This window comes from Camelina sativa, chromosome 3 (genome assembly GCF_030686135.1).
Source record: "Camelina sativa cultivar CO46 ecotype springtype chromosome 3, ASM3068613v1".
Lineage (NCBI taxonomy): Eukaryota > Viridiplantae > Streptophyta > Magnoliopsida > Brassicales > Brassicaceae > Camelina > Camelina sativa.
In genome coordinates, this window is record NC_141882.1 from 27,563,856 (window position 1) to 27,584,258 (window position 20,403).

The 20,403-nt window shown below is 33.3% G+C and overlaps 3 protein-coding genes across 3 annotated transcripts; 2 read left to right on the forward strand and 1 right to left on the reverse strand.

The window, feature by feature from the left end:
* The first annotated feature begins 1,521 nt into the window (after nt 1-1,521).
* LOC147947766 (uncharacterized) lies at nt 1,522-8,543 on the forward strand. Its single transcript, XM_087507443.1, has 9 exons — nt 1,522-2,002; nt 3,176-3,822; nt 4,212-4,302; nt 4,664-4,755; nt 4,837-4,935; nt 4,979-5,059; nt 5,162-5,388; nt 7,864-8,172; nt 8,531-8,543. The coding sequence occupies exons 1-9, from the start codon at nt 1,522-1,524 to the stop codon at nt 8,541-8,543; spliced, it is 2,040 nt and encodes a 679-aa protein (XP_087363569.1).
* Nucleotides 8,544-13,186: 4,643 nt separating this feature from the next.
* On the forward strand, nt 13,187-16,226 carry LOC104777977 (formate--tetrahydrofolate ligase). The gene is made up of 5 exons (XM_010502313.3): nt 13,187-13,609; nt 14,064-14,213; nt 14,289-15,464; nt 15,569-15,715; nt 15,819-16,226. Exons 1-5 carry the CDS (start codon nt 13,454-13,456, stop codon nt 16,092-16,094), a joined length of 1,905 nt encoding a protein of 634 aa, XP_010500615.2. The 5' UTR covers nt 13,187-13,453; the 3' UTR covers nt 16,095-16,226.
* A 25-nt stretch (nt 16,227-16,251) lies between these two features.
* On the reverse strand, nt 16,252-18,155 carry LOC104777978 (ubiquitin-conjugating enzyme E2 20). Its single transcript, XM_010502314.3, has 6 exons — nt 17,713-18,155; nt 17,292-17,319; nt 16,956-17,183; nt 16,806-16,869; nt 16,646-16,705; nt 16,252-16,547 (listed from the first exon to the last, which is right to left on the reverse strand). The coding sequence occupies exons 1-6, from the start codon at nt 17,826-17,828 to the stop codon at nt 16,501-16,503; spliced, it is 543 nt and encodes a 180-aa protein (XP_010500616.1). The 5' UTR covers nt 17,829-18,155; the 3' UTR covers nt 16,252-16,500.
* Nucleotides 18,156-20,403: the final 2,248 nt, after the last annotated feature.

Here is a 20,403-nt window from a genome sequence, read left to right on the forward strand (position 1 = left end):
TCTTTCTATGAGGTGTGACTGAATGCGATAAATCGACAAGGTGGAAGAAGAAATGTGACCGATGAATTAATCATCTTCGTCCTTGAAGATATAAAATTAATGTAGATTGTGTATAAGGCAGAGAGTTTGTGGAATTCATGGATTGATCTCCTCTCCCCATGAGGAGTAAGGCTGAGGAGCCTCCGCCGTTTCTCCTTCCTCTTATATGAGTGCGACCTCAACCTTTGCCTTCTTTTCTTTCTTCTTAAATAGTTAGGTGTTTTGTGTTTAGGTTAAAAATTCAAATCTCACACATAAATTTTTCCTGTGTTCGGATCTACGGTTAATAGTTAGCACATTGACTTTGAGACCACATTTATGACAAGTGTCACTAAAGGTCCAGACTTTGGTGATAAAGAGGCCTAGCTCAGGACCGTTCAGCTCTAGAGACCCGGGGGAGTTTGGGTCTTCAAGGTGGTGAGAAAAGCGAGAAGTCCGGAGTTGAAAAGAAATTCTCGGTTTTTAGAGAGATTCGGTCAATTAAGAGATCGAGCGTTACAACTTGAATGTTGAGATCGAAACGAACATAATTTCTCACAAACTTGTTCTTGAGATTCGCCTCGTTTTCGACCACTAAGATCAGCGAGTGTGGGATTCTACTCCCACAAAAGAGAAAATATTAAACATACATTTGATTTACAAACATATGAGAATATGAAATAAAGTTGTAAAGCATAAAACTATTGAAAGGAAGAGATGAGAATTCATCACAGCTTACGACAACAAGTATATATTGTGAACATAAACACACTAAGAACGCGTTCTCCTTATGATATAATAACGTGTTCTTCTTAGGATATAAGCTTATAAGAACATGTTCTTCTTACGATTATAAATGTACATTCTAGTAGTTTCCTTATATATACTCCATTGTATCCCTATAAATAGTTTGTAACTAGGTCATTATTATTCAAGAAATGAGAATCTCTCATTCTCCTCTATTCTAACCTAGCCGCTCTCTCTTTCTCTCTTTCTCTCTTGATCATTCTATCCCATTCTCTATTATTCTCATACTCATATGTTTGTAATTTTGACATGGTATCAGAGCAGTAACGCTCCTATTGTGTTTATTATCAAATCTTCATCTTCCGCACCAGAATCTCATCATGGATCTCAGCAAAACCCTAATCATTTACACTCAAAGGTGGAAACTACTTGCTATGGGCAAGAACCACAAAGACAGCATTGTGCGGTCGTGGGCTCTGGAAGCACATTGAGAGCAATGAAGCTGTGAAAGAGACGACGACCAAACAAGAAGGAAAGGAGATCGTTTTGTGTGACAATGAAAAGTGGTTCCAAGAGAACCAAAGTGTTTTAGCCTTCATCCAAAATTCTTTGGATGCTCCGATTCTTGAGTCATACTCATATTGTGAGACGACTAAGGATCTTTAGGATACCCTAAAGAATGTATTTGGTAATGTCTCTAATCTGAGTTGTGTGTTTGAGGTTAAGAAAGCAATCAACAATCTCAACCAGGAAGACATGGAGTTTACTATACACTTTGGGAAGTTCAGATCTCTTTGGGCAGAGTTGGAAATGTTAAGACCTAGCTCGGTGGATCCAATGGTTCTAAATGAACGCTGTGAACAAGATAAGGTGTTTGGCCTGATATTGACGTTGAATTTGTCATACAATGACCTCATCAAGCATATCCTTCGTTTTGACGAGCTTCCAAGTCTCGATTATGTGTGCAATCAAATTCAAAAGGAGCATTGTTCCATTGGTCTGTTTGGAGCCAACAAAGGAGAGGTAGTTGTTGCAAACAAGGGCTACTATAGGAATGATGGAAAGAATCGGCTCATATGTGATCATTGCAAGAAGCCAGACATCTTAAGGAGAAATGTTGGGTTCTCCATCCACATCTTCGGCCGAGAGGAACTAATCCAAGAGCGAATCAAGCGAGTGGATATGGTGAAGCACAAGATCCAGGGGTTTCTCAAATCACTGAAGGAAACAGATCAGCGTTAGCAGTCTCCTCGGAGTTGGTGAGAAAATCTGATCTCGATGCACTCATCAAGGCTCTAAAAGTAATGCATATCTTACTCTCAATGCTACGAAACCCCTTATTGTTGATTCTAGAGGCTCTCACCATATGACTAGTGATTCGAAACTAATTAGTGATATAAAACCGGTTTTAGGAAATGTGATCATAGCCAATGGAGATAAAGTACTTATTGAAGGAATTGGGAACTTAATTCGATAAAACCTCTAAAGCTTTTTATATGCCTAGCTTCACCTCTAATTTGTAATCAGCTAAAAGGGCGACTAATGATCTTAATTGTTATGCAATATTTGGTCCTAATGATGTTTATTTTAAGGATATTAAAACAATTAGAGTGCTTGGCAAAGGAACCACTAAAGATGATCTTTATGTGCTTGAGGATTCAAACCTATCTACTTCCCTTTCTTCATGTTTTAAGTCAATAATTGATAAGACTAATAGTTCAGTGTGGCATGCTAGACTTGGTCATCCCCATTTTCTTGCTTTGGAACTCTTATTGCCTAGTATTTTGTTTAAGAATAACGATTGTGAAGCTTGCATCCTTGGTAAACATTGTAAAGCTGTTTTTCCTAAGTCTTCAACTATATATGAACATTGTTTTGACTTAATTCATTATGATGGTTTGACTTCACCTTGCTTATCTCGTGAAATCAGAAATATTTTGTTACTTTTATTGATGAAAAATGAAAATATACTTGGCTAACTTTGCATCCTTCTAAGGATAAAACTATTGATGTTTTTCTAAACTTTCAGAAATATGTGACTAACCATTATAATGCCAAGAATAAAATTTTGAGATCAAATAATGGTGGGGAGTATACAAGTCATGCATTCAAACAACATTTGGCCAAACATGGATTTTTTACCAAACAAGTTATCCTTATACACCCCAACAAAATGGCGTAGCTGAAAGGAAGAATAAACATCTCATGGAGGTCGCTCGATCTATGATGTTCCACACAAATGTACCAAAGAAGTTATGGGGAGATGTTGTTGTAACATCATGCTACATGATCAATCGAACTCCAACAAAAATACTGAGTGATATCTCTCCATTTGAAGTACTTAACAAAATTAAACCGTCTATCAATCACTTACGTGTATTTGGATGTGTGTGTTATGTCTTAAAACCAGGTGAACAGCGTGACAAGCTTGAAGCTAAGAGTGTCAAATGCATGTTTGTTGGCTACTCTAGTACTCAAAAGGGATATAAGTGTTATGAACCTGAAGCTAGGAGGGTTCTAGTCTCAAGGGATGTCAAGTTCTTAGAATCCAAGGGATTCTATGATACAAGTAATTGGGAGGATTTGAAAGATCTTTCCTACTCTTCATCAGACAGAGCAGATAATCTTCGTATTCTTTTTGGAAGGCTTGGAGTTGCGAATAATCAACCTCAGCCTCTACAACATCATTATTCAGTCGAGTCTGAGAGTGAACCGACAACATTACATCAACCTTGTTCTCCTCTGGATGAAACCGATAATCCTCATAGTCAAGAAGCAGATGATTATGGTAAAGCTGAAGACGAACTGAACTCTCAAGGTGAAGAACCTGTATCCAGGGAGGATGATCTTGCTTCCAGGGGAGAAGAACCTATATTAGGGGAAGAAGATCATGTGGAAGAACATCCAACTCAGGTTGAGGCTACAGAGGATGAGACTACTGAGGCTACTGAGGTTATTCACCTCCGGCGAAGTGAAAGACTCAAGTCTGCTCCATCAAACTGGAAAAACGCGTTCATCTACTACAATAATAAGGCAGTTGCTCACTCTATACACGCTGTATGGATTCTGGCACATTTCCTTGTTGAACATCAAGTGTTTCTCACTCAAATTGATAAGCATTGGATTCTAGAAGTTATGAGGAAGCTAAAGAACATAAAGTTTGGCGTGATGTGTTTGGAGATAAGACTAACGCAATGGTGAAGAATCACACATGGGAGGAAGCTGATTTACCAAAAGGGAAGAAAGCTGTGACATCTCGATGGATATTCACTATAAAGTATAAGAGTGATGTGGGGATAGAACAATATAAAGTCAGAATCTTATCAAGAGGGTTCATTCAAAATTATGGAGAAGACTATTGTGACACATTTGATTCAGTGGCCAAGCTTCAAACAGTAAGAGTAGTGATATCATTAGCTACTAATCTTTCTTTGGAATTGTGGCAGATAGATGTGAAGAACGCGTTCTTACAAGGAGAAATAGAAGATGAGGTCTATATGAGACCACCACCAGGTCTTGAAGGTACTATTGGTCCCGGTAAGGTGTTTAAATTAAAGAAAGCAATATATGGGCTGAAACAATCACCAAGAGCTTGATATCATAAACTCAGCTCAACATTGATGAAAAATGGATTTAGAAGATCAGAAGCTGATCACACTCTTTTCACTTATCCAAGCCAAAGAGGTATTATAATCATTCTTATATATGTTGATGATATTATCATCTCCTGGAATGACATGGTAGGTATTCAAGATACCAAACTCTACCTTAAATCAGTTTTTGATATCAAAGATCTTGGAGAACTAAAGTACTTTCTTGGGATAGAAGTTTGTCGTTTCTGAAGAAGGAATCTTCTTGTCGAAAAGAAAGTACACACTTGATCTTTTGAATGAGGCAGGTAAACTTGGATCAAAACCAGTTGAAACACCACTTGAAGAAATCTACAAGGCTAATCGTAAGGGGGAGCTGAATGATGCCCCTTTCGAAGATGTAAAACAGTATCGACGGTTGGTAGGTAAGCTTATTTATCTCACCATAGCTAGACCTGATATATGTTTTGCTGTGAACCAGGTGAGTCAACATATGCAAAAGCCAACAGTACATCATTGGGAAATGGTGAGCCGAATACTCAAGTATCTCAAAGGATCACCAGGACAAGACATATGGATGGTATGTAATGGAAATGCAGAGCTGGTAGGATACTATGATGCAGATTATTTTGGGGATCATGAAGATAGACACTAAACAACTGGTTATTGCACATTTGTTGGAGGAAATTCTGTCACTTGGAAGAGTAAGAAACAAAATGCGGTCTCTCTCTCAAGTGCAGAGTATAAATACAGGGCAATGAGGAAACTCAACAACCGAACTCATGTGGCTCAAATCTCTCTTGAAGGATCAAGGCATCGAGACTCCAAATCCGATCACAATGCATTGTGACAATGAAGCTGCCATTCACATTGCATCAAACTCAGTATTTCATGAAAGGACGATACACGTAGAAGTGGAATGTCACAAAGTCAGAGAAAAAGTTCAGTTAGGAGTTATCTTGCCATGTTACACCAAGAGTTCTAAACAACTGGCAGACATCTTCACCAAAGCAGCAAGCCCCAAGGTTTGCAAGTATATACACTCCAAACTTGGACTTATGGACCTAACCATGCCACCGATGAAGACCCTAAGCTATTGACTGCAAACTCTTCTTCCCTTAGTATGTTTTTGTCCCAAATGGGTTTTCCATACTAAGGTTTTTAATAAGGTGGGTGTTCATAGTTTCAAGCTTAACCTCTGTTCCAAATGGTTAAGCTTGAGGGGGAGTGTGAACATGAACACACTAAGAACATGTTTTCCTTATGTTATAAGAACGCGTTCTCTTTATGATATAAGAACGTGTTATTCTTAAGATATAAGAACCTGTTCTTCTTACGATTATAAATGTACATTCTAGTAGTTTCCTTATATATACTTCATTTTATCCCTATAAGTAGTTTGTAACTAGGTCATTATTATTCAAGGAATGAAAATCTCTCCTTCTCCTCTATTCTAACCTAGCCGCTCTCTCTTTCTCTCTTTCTCTCTTGATCATTCATACTCATATGTTTGTAATTCTTACATATATGACTCTTTGATCAATTAGGTTTTCATATATTTTTTAAATGATAAAACACAAGTATGTATCTATAAAAAATACTACAATTGATCCAACCACTTATCAACAAATAAATGTTCAACTATAAATAAATAATGTATAATATAATAATTCATTTAAAATAGAAAAATTCTTAGGACCACTCTTATTCACCCCCTCTTAGTTAACCAATCAAAATACAACAAACTGCCATGTCATATCATATTTATAAAATAAATCAAACTTAAAATAAAAAGACAAAACAAATTAAGGAAACCAATTCTGTAGATTTTTCATTAAGAAAATTATGTTTGTTTAGGTTTATAAAATAATGATTAGAGTTTAGATTTTACAATTAAACGAAATCATATGTTGGTTTGGGTTTACAATAAAGTGGTTGGAGTTTAGTTTTTACAATTAAACAAAATTATATGTCGGTTTGGGTTTACAAAAGAGTGGTTAGAGTTTAGGGTTTAGATTTTACAATTAAATGAAACTATATGTCGGTTTGGGTTTACAAAAAGGTGCTTAGAGTTTAGGGTTTAGATTTTACAATTAAACGAAATTATATGTCGGTTTGGGTTTACAAAAGAGTGCTTAGGGTTTAGATTTTACAATTAAACAAAATTATATGTCGGTTTGGGTTTATAAAAATAGTGGCTAGGGTTTAGATTTTACAATTAAATAAAAATGTATTTTAATCCCCTATATATTAATAAAGAAGCACTTTTGAAAAAATCTGATGTGTCGTCGCCAGAGAGCTTGAAGCACATTTTAGCAACTAAACCCTATTAATTAATGTTAATTACATTTATGCCATTACATATTTAAATACAAATTTATTAAATAAATTAAACTATTTGTATTCATTTGATTTGAAACTATATTATACTTCTTTAAAAAACAAAAAAAAAAATTCTTTTAAAAATTTAATAATTATTCATGTTTTATTAAAATAAATTTCATACAATTTTTTTCACCGCGTTAAAATTATTATTTACTTTCAAATATTTCACGTAGGAAACATATTTCTATATAAAAATAAACGTAAATTTGAATAAAACAATATAAAGAATTATTTACATATTTTGTTTTACAAAAACAAATATCAAATCCTACATAATAATTTTATTTGAATTGATTTATCCACATTATGTCTGGGTTGTTACCTAGTTTGGGTTCATAGAAAAAGTGATTTGGGTTTAAATGCTATAATTTAAAACTATAATATAATGTTTAGAATTAAGAATTTTAAATTTAATTGATATACAGAATTTGTTTTTTTCATCAATAAGTTGTTTCCTTAACTAAGAGGGGATGAATAAGAAAGGTATAGGGGTGAACCCAAGAATTGTCCTTTAAAATATAGTAAAATATTTTTTAGAATGTAAGAAAATTATAATTACAATGCAATTATACAAAAAAATATAGAAGATCTATTGATTATAAGTGAAAGAGGGAAAAGGAGAAAGACAAAGAAGAAGAATGGCGAGTACGGCTACGACAAAGATGAAGGTGGGTTCGAACAGCCCGAGCTGGCGCTAGGAATACTAAGGCTATAGGCAGTAAATTTTTAAAAGGCTGGTTAGTTGAGAACGGTGTAGAGAGATTGCTTTCACCAGTTGGTTTATTCAGGGATTGAACGAGAAAATTAGTGATAAAAGAGAGTGAGAGAGAGAGGGGTAAGAAGGAAAAATTGGTAAGGAGATTAGACCCCACGCATCTCTCTTAGAAAGAAGTTAGGTCGATTCGAGACAAATAAAATTCACCAATGATCAATAAAATATATATATATATATATATATATATATATATATATTGTTTCAATTATTTTAAATATTTGCAAATTATTTTAACATCACTTATATAATTGATATTAAAATTAATAAAATAATATTATTTTCAGAAAAGAAGTGTTTTTAAATTTTATTAATTAATATAAAAACTATAAAAATTGTTTCTGTTAATAGGCCTCCTCAACCTATGCTTAAGTGCAATTTCAATGCAAGTTTTGATTCCTTAACTTACGAGACACAAGGTGAGTGGATTTTACGTGATTACAGAGGAATCTCCAATGGTTGGGGTGCTGCGAACATGAGATTTGCATCATCACCTTTGGAAGCTAAAGGGAAAGCTTTGCTATATGCGATGCAGCAAACGTGGATACGGGGAATAAGACAAGTTACTTTCGAAGGGGATTGCGAGATACTTATTAAGATGCAGCATAAATCAATATATGTTGCTTCAATTGATGGTGTTTATCAAGATATTTTACACTGGTCTCAGTTTTTTGAGAATATCCAATTTTCATACATTCCTAGAAATTGTAATAAAACAGCTTATGTATTAGCAAAATTTGGATGTAGTACAGATCCTTTTTATTCTGCTTGTTTCCATCCTCCTGTTTGGTTAGCAGAAACTCTTTGTAACGATTACATTTTATCATCTATATAATTTCTTTTTTGACGAAAAAAAAAAACAAAAAAAACTTACCATTTTTTACATAATAAAAAATACCAAGGTTCTTTTTCAGTGGGACGTTGACAAATAGTATTTACGTCACTTTTAATTGTAATTGTAATTGACTGAAAATTTGTATCATATTCTAAATGATGTAAATCATTATATTTGTATCAGTACTATTAAGTGATGCAAAATATATAGATCTAGATTTGCATCAGTTTTAATGAACCGATGTAACACAAATCATAATAGCATTAGTTATTACAACTGATGTTAAATATATAATTTTTGTATCGTTTATAAATATTTAATTTAAATTAATATCATTTAATTTTTTGATACAAATTAATTGAAGAAATTGAACATTTTTGTTGTAGCGTTAGGGACAATAATATCAACAACAGAGAGATAGACTATAAAATCAACCGTTAATTATTAGTTCAGATGCCAATCCGAGAGAATTAGTATCAAGTTATCAACCAATGAGAGTGCGCAAATCCAATCAAGAAATATATATAATTTTCTAAGAATTTTTTTTTTTCAGATTAATAAAACAAAGCAACCTTGATTCCCCACGTCATCACATACCATCTCATTAACGAGGAAAGAAATTTTGTAATTTAATTAAAACCAAATAAATTATGGGAAAATTACTTATAACTCTGTCTTTTTAACACATTTTTTTGGATATTACATGTAATAAATTATGGTAAAATTACTTTTCATATGTATATTACTACTCTTTACCAACCTCACATTTTTCTTCTCCATCCTCTTTGTTTCTGTCTCATCTTCCCACATCATTCATTTTTAAGATTCAAATTTCTTTTCAATAGCTAGAATAATGAATTCTGTTTACATTTCTCTAGCCTGGTATTTTTGATTTTGATGTGTTTGTTTGTTCAATTTTAGTTCATGGGGTTTTCTCAAACTTCATTCAATTCTTCAATTTTATGAGTTTAGTTCATCTTCACACATTATTCATATTTGACTTTTAGTTTGTTGTACGTTCATCAAAAGCCACAATTTATATAGTAACATTAGTTTAGTAAGGTATTACATGAAATGTCATCACATTCAACACAAAAAAAAAAGTTAAACCCATTAATGGTATATATGGAATCTGTATTATTTCTTATATACATGTATCAAAACAACCTTACAACTAATTTTTACTATTCATACAACCCAACACAATTAATATTCCATAATTAATAATATAGATATCTAGAAGATTTTGTCAAGAATTAAAATTATGATTTTTCATATAATGTTTGTTTGATTTTCTTTTTAATTGCTATGAATCATCATACACAGTAATACACAATATTGTTTTAAAAAAGCCTAGCTTTTGTTTTGCATTATTTAGACAATCCTTTACAGTCATATTATGAATCAAATTTCGAATAAGCAAGAATCTTAACTTAATAAGCATCAAAATTAAAAGTTTGTATTTTGATTAGTTCGAACCATTTCAATATATAAAAAATAATAAATTTTTAACTTTAGTTTTAATATTATTATCGATATGTTTAAATTTTATAAAGTATTTAAAATATCAAAAAATGGTATATGGCAGGACGACTTTTGATCGATATTAATATTAAAAGTATAAAATATCATGGTGCTACAACACAAGTTTAAATCATCATTTTATTATTTTTTAAACACCACAAAATTTTATTATAATAAATATGTAATGTATTTTAACAATATTACAACAATAAAGACTTCTTAGTTATCTAAAAAGAAATAAAATATATCATTAAAAATAAAATAAAATAAATAAAATATTTGTAAACTCTTATCCTCCGGTTTGGGCAACCAATCTTGGAGTTAGTTTCTAGATTAATGTTTGGTGGAAAAAAAAGAAAAAATAAGTAAAATATATCATTAAAAATAAAAATAAGATATTTTAACTAAAAATTAATTGTAATTTTTTTTTTACCCTTATTATAATTATAATTTTAAAAATTTTAGTTTTTAGAAAAATCAATATTTCCATGTGACAAAAAAATATTTTGATAAACAAACTTTAAGAGTTTGTGGATGATATGGTGGGATTAGTTTGATGTAAGATGAGTTAGATAAAAGTGCTAATTTCCATTGATACTTCTAACTTTAAATATTCAATCATAATATTGATGTGTCGTATTTTATAGAGTTTAAGCCATTATTTTTATATTTCTTTTGAATATTTTATTAAGTCAAAGTGAGTTTTACAGTTTGTTTTGAGACGAAAACATGCATTTGGAGATAGTACAAACCAGTAGAAACTTCAGAAGTTTGGCCTCAAACGAAAAATTTCCCACCGATAGATCTTTCTCCATTTTTGACACAAGCTAGATGAAAATGTTAACTGTTATTTCCATGTTATTTGAAAAACATTTAACGGTGAAATTGAAAGTTATAAGCAATACAATGAAGAAAGATCAATCCAGTGAGGAAATGAAGCAGACGTAGAATCCAGTGTCTCAAGACCGACAGCTCCACATGAAGGACTGATTGGTCCCCATTCTTTTACACGATATTTTTGCGTTGACCCGAGAAGACCAGAGAGACATGGATCGGTCCATCTATGTAGGAGACTAGTCTCGGCCCCGATTCAAGCTTTCGTTTTTCGTTTTAAACCAACTTTCATTGTTTTAATTTGTTAGAGGCTCGGCCTCTAGAGATATGACATTTATTCTATTCTATTTTCTGCTATTGTAAGCTTGGAGAGATTATTTCTTCTCTTGGCCTTGTTTTTGAGAAGATTTGTGAACCCCATTCTTTATATGTTATTTTGCAATTTAGTTATGTTCTCTTCATCATTGATTTTCTTTTCTTGTTTTTCCATATCTGAGTACATCCTTAATTTGGTTTAGGATTTCAGAAGGTTTCTATGATTAATCGTTGCTAGGTTGTAAGATTGTGGATTGATCTTGTTGTTCTTTATTTATTTTTGTTATTAATGTGTAAGCTAGACTGATCACTTCAATTAAGATTTTAGGTTTAATTCATCGGGCACTAAAGTGTTGTTGAGTTGATTGAAAAGAACATAGGGTTTGTGATCCTTAGCCAACAAGAATTGAAATTTAAGCCACTTTATGAATAAATCAAACTTTTACTTGTTAATGTTTGCTTGGTTTGCTAGATTCAAACGAAAGTTTAAGATCTAGCTAGTTCATTGAATAGATAGTTAATATTGCGAGAGTAGGTTAGCTGATTTTAATTGACGTTTGATCAAATATTCAAATTACTAAGTTATACATATAGTTTGGGTTAAATTTACAAATAATAAATATATATATATATATATATATATATATATATATATATAATATTAAACTAGAACCTCTGTAAATACAATACTTTTTGAAAAAAGTGAAAATTGGACTATGGATTAAATATAGGAAAAAGATGTTCAGCTACACGAAGTATAGCTCAATACAAGGCCACACATCCCAACTTTAAAAATGTATTGTCAATTACACCAATTAAATGTATTGAATGGTCACATATACCAACTATATGATGACATGTGCTCAACATCATGATCATTTTATTCCGGTACACTGTTTGTCAGGATCCGGCGTTGACCATGTTTGACCGACGTTGATCGATGTTGATCAACACATTTTTATGGCCTTTTATTAATTAACAAAATATCTATATTCATTATAAAGATATATTTTACATTTGTTAATGCAATCAATCTTATAATAGTTTTTTTCAATTGTAAAACTTAACTTTAAATAAATTAAAAATCATTAATATATTTTTCAGATATTAAAACTTTTATTTTACCACATATCCTACTATATTAATTGAGAAGTACAAATTTGAAACTAACCTTATAACTTGTGCTGCATATGTTGTGATTTGAATATTAAAAAACGAAAATATATTACTCAATCTATGAAGAAAACAATGTGTGTTTTAATGTTCCACATCGGTGGATTAGTAAAACTAAATTTATGTGGTTGGTAAAATTAATAAATTTTATTTTCTTACAATGACAATATTATAATTATTTTAAAATATTTCAAAAAATAATGATGCAAATACAGCAAACAAACAATATAAAACTGTGTAATATACATCAAACAAATTAAAATGCTATACCATTCTAAAGTAATTAGTATTCAGAAAGATATATGTTGATTTACCAAAGAATTGCAATATTAAGTAAATATTGTCCATATTTTATTTATTATAACATGAATTTTCCGGTTTTAAATTAAGTTTCAATATCTTAAAAACTATTAATGATTTATTTTCAGTTTTATTTAAGTTTTGAACTTTAAAAAAAAACTAACTATTATAAGATTGAATGCATTAAACATATATAATATATCTTTATATTGGATATAGATATGTTTTTTAACCATAAATGAGTCAACAAAACAATTTTAATACTTTTATTTCTAATACTAAAAAAAAAAAGTTTTGCTCATCAACACCGGATATATCTAGTCAATGTCAGATTCTGACAAACAATGTACCAGAATAAAAATGATCGTGATGTTGAACATATACCATCATATAGTTGGTACATGTGGCTATGCAATACATTTACTTTATATAGTTAAATATACATTTTTAAAGTTGGTACATATGGTTATGTATTCAGCTATACTTGGTTTAGCTCGCTATCTTCTTTCTTAAACATAAAATCCTCATAAAATTAAATAAATGGATGACACAAATATAAATAATAAAAAATCAATAATAGTAGGCCTTATGCTATATAGGTTATAGTGTCTGCGCTTATAGATTAAGGACAAAACCGTCGCTTTCTCTTGCCTTCAATAATTATATGTTTTGAATTGTTAAAGGTATAAAAATAAAAGAGAAAACCAAAAACAATAATACCATCGTCCTCTCATTGGTTACTAACTACTTACTATGGATAAACATGTAAATGTTAACATAAAATGGGTTTATGGTTTGGGTTAACTAATAATTAAAAATAAAATAAATTATAAAAAAACATCATCGTCCTCTTCCATCATCTTATTCTCATCCTCTCTCTCTCTCCAACGCAAAGATCAGACTTGAGACCAAAAACCGAAAAGAGAAGGAAACTTAGAAGAGAGAGAGAGAGAGAGAGTGATGAGTCCATCATCAAGAAAGCTTCAGGTTGTTTCACCAGTTCCGGCTGATATTGATATAGCTAATTCCGTCGAGCCTTTACACATCTCTGAGATTGCCAAAGATCTCAATATCAACACACTTCACTACGATCTCTACGGCAAGTATAAAGCTAAGGTATTCACTTCCCTTTTTTGTTTATTTCTCTCAAAAAAATGAATTGTTCATATGTATCTCCCTGTCTCTAGGTTGTTGTCGGTTTGGGACTTGTGACATGTTTTGAGATTTGATTGAACAATGATCTGAAAGAACTCTGTTTTTGGCTGTATGATACTGTTTGTTATATTGTTTCTAATTGGTTTCGATCATGTTTTTGTTCAAAAACATAATAGTTTTCAAGATATTGCTAAGGGGGTTTTAAGTGTATTGAGCTTTGAGTAGGCTATTACGTAAGTTCAAAGTTTATAACTTTCGATTGATTTTAGCTTCTTCTTACCATTTTTATACCAAAATTAGCTCTCTTTAACTTGTTCATTTTCTATTACTTATTTTTGTCGGTTGTTTCTCTTATGACGTTCTGATTTAGTTGTTCAGTGTTCTGATCTAACTGACTGATGATTTGTTCTTTTAGGTTTTGTTGTCTGCGTTTGATGAGCTTCAAGAACAAGAAGATGGCTACTATGTTGTTGTTGGAGGGATTACTCCAACTCCTCTTGGAGAAGGCAAGAGTACTACCACTGTTGGACTTTGCCAAGCCTTAGGCGCTTACCTCGATAAGAAGGTTTACATCTTTCTCTCTTGCTATTGCATGAACTTCTCTTTTGGTATTATTGATATCTGAAGTGTTGTTGCTTAGGTTGTTACTTGTCTTCGCCAACCATCACAAGGACCGACCTTTGGAATCAAAGGAGGTGCAGCCGGTGGTGGGTATAGTCAGGTCATTCCTATGGATGAGTTCAATCTTCATCTCACTGGAGATATTCACGCGATCACTGCTTCCAACAATCTCTTAGCTGCTGCTATCGACACTCGGATTTTCCATGAGACATCTCAATCCGACAAGGCTCTTTTTAATAGGTTGTGTCCTCCTAATAAAGAAGGGAAGCGTAGTTTTAGTGACATTATGTTCAGGAGATTGACTAAGCTTGGGATCTCCAAGACCAGTCCTGAGGAGCTTACTCCCGAGGAGATAAAGAAATTTGCTAGGCTTGATATTGATCCTGCTTCTATCACGTGGAGAAGAGTGATGGATGTTAATGACCGGTTCTTGAGGAAGATTACTATTGGTCAGGGACCTGAGGAAAAAGGGATGACCAGAGAAACTGGTTTTGATATATCTGTTGCTAGTGAGATTATGGCTGTTTTGGCTTTGACAACCTCTCTTGGTGATATGAGAGAGAGGCTTGGTAAAATGGTGGTTGGGAACAGCAAGGCCGGAGAGCCGATAACAGCTGATGATCTTGGTGTTGGAGGAGCCTTGACCGTTCTGATGAAAGACGCTATAAACCCAACACTCATGCAGACACTTGAAGGGACACCTGTCCTTGTTCATGCTGGTCCTTTTGCAAACATAGCTCATGGAAATTCATCGATTGTTGCTGATAAAATCGCTTTAAAGCTGGTGGGACCTGGTGGATTCGTGGTTACAGAAGCGGGTTTTGGTTCTGACATTGGGACAGAGAAGTTCATGAATATTAAGTGCCGTTACAGCGGACTAACTCCTCAGTGTGCGATTGTTGTGGCAACTGTTAGGGCCTTGAAAATGCATGGTGGTGGACCTGATGTTATTGCCGGGAGGCCTCTTGATCGTGCTTATGTAAGCGAGAATGTTTCCTTGGTTGAAGCTGGATGTGTGAATCTAGCAAAGCACATCTCAAACACAAAGGCTTACGGTGTGAATGTAGTTGTTGCTGTGAATATGTTCTCAACGGATACCGAAGCAGAATTAAATGCAGTTAGGAAATTTTCAGTGGATGCTGGTGCTTTTGATGCTGTGATTTGTTCCCATCATGCTCATGGTGGTAAAGGAGCGGTAATCTTCTCTCTTTAGAAACTAATACTTTACGATGACAGTATATGCAATTTTTTTGTCTGAGATCCCTGCTTAAAAATGGATTGTTCATGGAAATGTTGTAGGTGGATCTTGGTATTGCGGTTGAAAAAGCTTGTCAAAACATTACACAACCACTTAGGTTCCTCTACCCATTGGACATTAGCATCAAAGACAAAATTGAGGCCATAGCTAAGTCATATGGAGCCAGTGGTGTTGAATACTCAGACCAGGTGATTGATTCCTAAACCGACTTCTTCAATTTTGTTGCATTGTTGCTAAAAGAAACCTCCTTATGTAAATCCATTTTTATTCTTCTGTGATATGTAAATGCAGGCAGAGAAACAGATTGAGATGTACACACAACAAGGCTTCTCGAACCTTCCCATATGCATGTCGAAGACGCAATATTCATTCTCGCACGATGCATCAAAGAAAGGAGCACCTACAGGGTTTGTGTTGCCAATAAGAGATGTAAGAGGAAGCATTGGAGCTGGTTTCATCTATCCACTGGTTGGTACAATGAGCACAATGCCTGGACTTCCCACAAGACCATGTTTCTACGAGATTGATATTGACACCGTCACTGGAAAAGTTCGTGGCCTTTCTTAAATCTGGTGGAATAGTCAAACCTGTGTGCTTATTATCATTTCTCACTACAACAATAAAAAACTGCAGTTGTACTTCGAAATTGAGTGCTTTTTTCTTCGTTTGTGAAATGAATAAAACATCTCTTCTGATTAATCTCTGGAAATCTCACTCTTCACCATTTTAAAATAAACAAATAAAGTATATTATCTTTCTGAATTCTGACTATTCTATGAAAAACTCACTTGTCACATTCTTCCATTATTCGGCTCAAGTCAAAAAACTTAAGGTAAAGTTCAGATGAAACTGCTGATGTTCAGAAACAAAGAATAAAGCAAATGAATGACACAAAGTGTTTCTTCTGGAAAATGATTGTATGTGAAATCATCAAACGCAGTGGAGATTTATGGATCAGAAGAGCTTGCAGAAATCATGCACTGGGAGGCTTGTAGAGCTTCTCAACCATCTTCCTATACTCTGCACAGTGATAACGAAAGAGACATAAGAAATTCATAATGGAAGAACTTCAAAGACGTTTGATTTATAATGACTGTTATCTCATCTGTTTGTTTCACCTTCTTGGTTGCTCCAGAGCTGAGCTGCTTGAGTGTTCAATGGTGAGCTGATGTTAGGTTCTGACCACCAAAAAGATGTAAAAGAACACAACTCAGATACTGGATCAGCCAACAACAAGACTTTACAGGAAATCAAACATTATGCCCGATAGATTATTACCTCCCAGGAGGCTCTGAATCGACAATAGTATTGTCCTCACATCGTAAGCAGATGACCACTTATCCTGCAAATACGAAAATGTGGATTAAGTTTGGCACTTCTTCTCTAATACTGTGTAGAGCAAAGACACAAATGGAAGGTACATTTTACCTGAAGAATGTCTAAGCAGATATTGCCATAGACATCAACATTGGGGTGGAAGCAACATGTCTCGAACTTAACCTTTGGAGGTTTGAAAGGATAATCATTGGAGAAAGAGAGTGAGAGTCTGTACTCAGTCCCTTCGAAAACTGTGTCTTTGCTTCCTGTGATTGTCCCTTTCCAGCAAAATATGTTGTCTTCCTCTGGAAAAGCAGATATTCCCGGACCACCACCCATCTGAAAGCACCCCAAGTCAAGACCTTATGAGCAAAATCTTAACTACAAAAACCAATTCACACTATCTGTTTATCTACAGCAAGAGAAAGAAAGATGATAAAAACTCACCATCAAGCCCATCAATTCAGACTGCAGCCTGCGTTTAAGCAAAAAAGAAAAAAAAAAAATCGGATTAAGAATCTGTGGGATTCACTTAAGTCTGATTAAAAACCGAAGCTTTGAGAAATATAAACTAGAGGGCAACGGTAAGTTCTGATTCAAGATGAATACAAAGAACCATCTGCTTAAAGGTTTAGTACTCTCAGAGACATTCTAACAAACAGCTTGTAGGCAAAGATATAGTAGAAGTCTCCCACTTCAATTACTGGGATCCAGAAGTACATCAACCATAAGAATTTGGATATGGGTAATAGCCATATGGATACGATAAACAGATACGAGGCAAAAGACGAAGACGGTTGAAATTGAAATGGCGAATGTTGGAACAAGATCCCAAGGAAAAAGAAACAAAAAAAAAAAAAAAAAATACCTTTTGAGAACAGATTGGCTGTCAACAGTCTTAGTCGGAGCCGCGGTTTGTTTTGATCCATTAGACGCCGGAGGATCCGCCGGAGTGTTTCCCTGATACCCGTTTACGGCAGCCATCACTTTCGCCTTTCTTCTTAATCGTCAAACGGAAATCGAAAAAAATCGAATTTTTTTTAACAGAAATCGAAACAGCCAAATTAGAGAAGAGTAGAATCAGATTCAAGATTAATCGAAAGTAGAAGAAGAAGAAGAAGAGGGAGAGAAAACAAAGATTCCTTCTTCTTCCTTCCGATTTGTGAGAGAGATGAGATGAGTCTACTCTCTTGTGTTGAGGGGTTGCTTAGTCTGTTGTCTTGCTTATAAAAGGACGTCAGAGTGAGAGTAAAACGGCGTCACTTTGCGGTTTAAATGGAAAAAAAAAGATTTGTTTTTGAACGTTGGATTAGCAAACAAGCTGCTTTTGGAAGCTTTTGAAATTTGTTTATCCAACGGCTAGTTTTTTTTTTTTTTTGTTTCCTTTTATTTTTTAATTCTGAATCTGAAAGAAAAGAAAAAAACAATAATTTTTTTTTGACAAACGCAATGCATATTCCACATAAGAGATATTAAATTCAGTTAGATACATTGTATTCTAATATATTGTTTAAAGAAATAAATATAGTTTTATGTGTATTCTAATATATATATTGTTTAAAGAAAATAAATATTGTATTCAAATAGAGTTTATGAAACATATATGAAAGAGTAGGAGCTATTGGTACAGAAACTAAATCAAGAATTAACACAGGGCTTTTCTCAAAACAACCTTTTGATTAATAGAAAATATGTTTACAACTCTTTCGTTTTAAAACTGTTTTCTATTCTCTCAATCTCGAGTTCTTGGATCACAAACTTGATCAAGAACCTCTCACAAAACCCCACAGTTTTTTTTTTTTAATCTCTAAGCTATTTTACTTAAGCTTAAGATTCAATTGCTAAGAATTCTCAAACTCTAAATCTTTGCTTCTACCCTAAGACCAAGGCAGCCTATTTATATTAAACAGAGTGTGCCATATAACATGCTTTTTTCTATTCTAATACTAATAGAAATTGGTAATTTTCTTGTTCTTTGAGGAATAGGAAATTGTCTATCTTCTATAAGTTTCTTTTTTCCCTTTGTAAAAGACACACTTTAAGCTTCTAGACTTTTCTCCAAGCTTCTTGCTCTTGTAATTTTCCTTATATTCGTACATTAACAGCTATGACTTATTTTCATATTTCTGCTCTTCATTGTTTGTTTGTATTATTTCTTGTCCTATTTGTACCTAGTACTAGTACAACTACAGTGTCATATGTTTGCATCTTTTATCATACCAACGAGGCACTCTTTAAAAAAAAGGACGATATTCTGTGTAAAACGAAGATATTTATTTTGTTTCTTATACAGCTACAGATAATACTTATAATTATTATTGTATAACCAAAATCTTTTTTATCTTTTCTTCCCAAGGATCTAAAATGTAAATCCAAACAATATTCATTTATATGATTTTTACCTTTAAGCAAAAAAAAAAACAAAAAAAAAAATCACGGTTTTTAATCTTCATATTTATCTAAAGTGAATTTGCATAAAATCACATATAAACAAATGATCCAACTTATTTTAACTTTTTCTTGTTTTAAAAAATAATCTTGTAGCACATTGCAGTATTCTATTATTAATAAAAGAAATAAAAGATTAGGAATACTCATATTACAAACTAAAGAGGTTCCTTTTTTATTTTTGAAGAACCCCGGCTGCAGTCAAGTACAGTGAGATTAACCAAGCCGGAGAAATTATGCATCCTAAACTTGGCTTTTGAGGAATTTGTAATTTAACAAATTACACCACACACTAAACAATCAAAGAGGAGATGATGATGGGTAGGATGCAATCAAAAGGTGAAACTATATATTAGGAAATATACATACTAAAAAGATCAATAGTGGAGCTTAATCACTCGTGAAACTCTTTCAAAGACGACAAGGACACATTCTTATGCAGTTGTGCATTTTTTCAAATGTCATCAACCGAACGGGTAATGTGTTTTTCGTGTTAAGGTCTGTTTTCGAAAAATATCTTGTTAAATGTGTTCCTCTCATGGTTGTGCATATCATGGGGATCGTGGAGGTAGATGCATTTGTCCCGTAAAACTATGAACTATTTGATTGCTACGTTTCAAGACACGGTTATATTGTAATGCTACAATGAGGCACCCAGCCACCCACAGTAGAACAGATCTGAGGTTTAGTGGAAGAGATAAAGTTGCTCAACGAAAGACACTTCTTCCGATCCCGAAAGTGAAGAGGAGGTGAAGAAGCTGGATGCGATGCTAGAAGAATGGGAGAAGCAGTTTTTATGTATGAAAGAATTGATTTGCATGTTGATCATATGCGTTGAACCCAAAAGTGATGTTCCATAACTTTTCTTGTATCCCTCTGTAGCTGTATAGGTTCTTTATAACACCCTTAAACGGTGGAATCACTTAAATAAACTGGTTTTGTGGAGTGCTGTGCAATGATCTGATCTCAAAAAGCGGTATCATGAGTTACAAACTGGTGTGCCCAGAGCCGGCCTTGAGGCCAAGCATGTGCTTGCGGCCGTTTGCCGGATAAGTACTATTTCCGCCCTAAATTTTCTTAAGTTTTCTTTAGCTCAGTTGGTTAAGGGTGT

Coding starts and splice junctions, on each gene's coding strand:
- LOC147947766 (XM_087507443.1), top strand. CDS start 1,522: ATGGAGTTTACTATACACTTTGGGAAGTTCAGATCTCTTTGGGCAGAG. Junction 4,756..4,836: donor ATGATGCCCCTTTCGAAGAT/GTAAAACAGTAT, acceptor GCTGTGAACCAG/GTGAGTCAACATATGCAAAA. Junction 5,060..5,161: donor AAATTCTGTCACTTGGAAGA/GTAAGAAACAAA, acceptor TCTCTCTTGAAG/GATCAAGGCATCGAGACTCC.
- LOC104777977 (XM_010502313.3), top strand. CDS start 13,454: ATGAGTCCATCATCAAGAAAGCTTCAGGTTGTTTCACCAGTTCCGGCT. Junction 13,610..14,063: donor ACGGCAAGTATAAAGCTAAG/GTATTCACTTCC, acceptor TTGTTCTTTTAG/GTTTTGTTGTCTGCGTTTGA. Junction 15,465..15,568: donor CTCATGGTGGTAAAGGAGCG/GTAATCTTCTCT, acceptor GAAATGTTGTAG/GTGGATCTTGGTATTGCGGT.
- LOC104777978 (XM_010502314.3), bottom strand. CDS start 17,828: ATGGCTGCCGTAAACGGGTATCAGGGAAACACTCCGGCGGATCCTCCG. Junction 16,870..16,955: donor TCTGCTTAGACATTCTTCAG/GTAAAATGTACC, acceptor TCGTATTTGCAG/GATAAGTGGTCATCTGCTTA. Junction 16,548..16,645: donor GCTCTGGAGCAACCAAGAAG/GTGAAACAAACA, acceptor ATCACTGTGCAG/AGTATAGGAAGATGGTTGAG.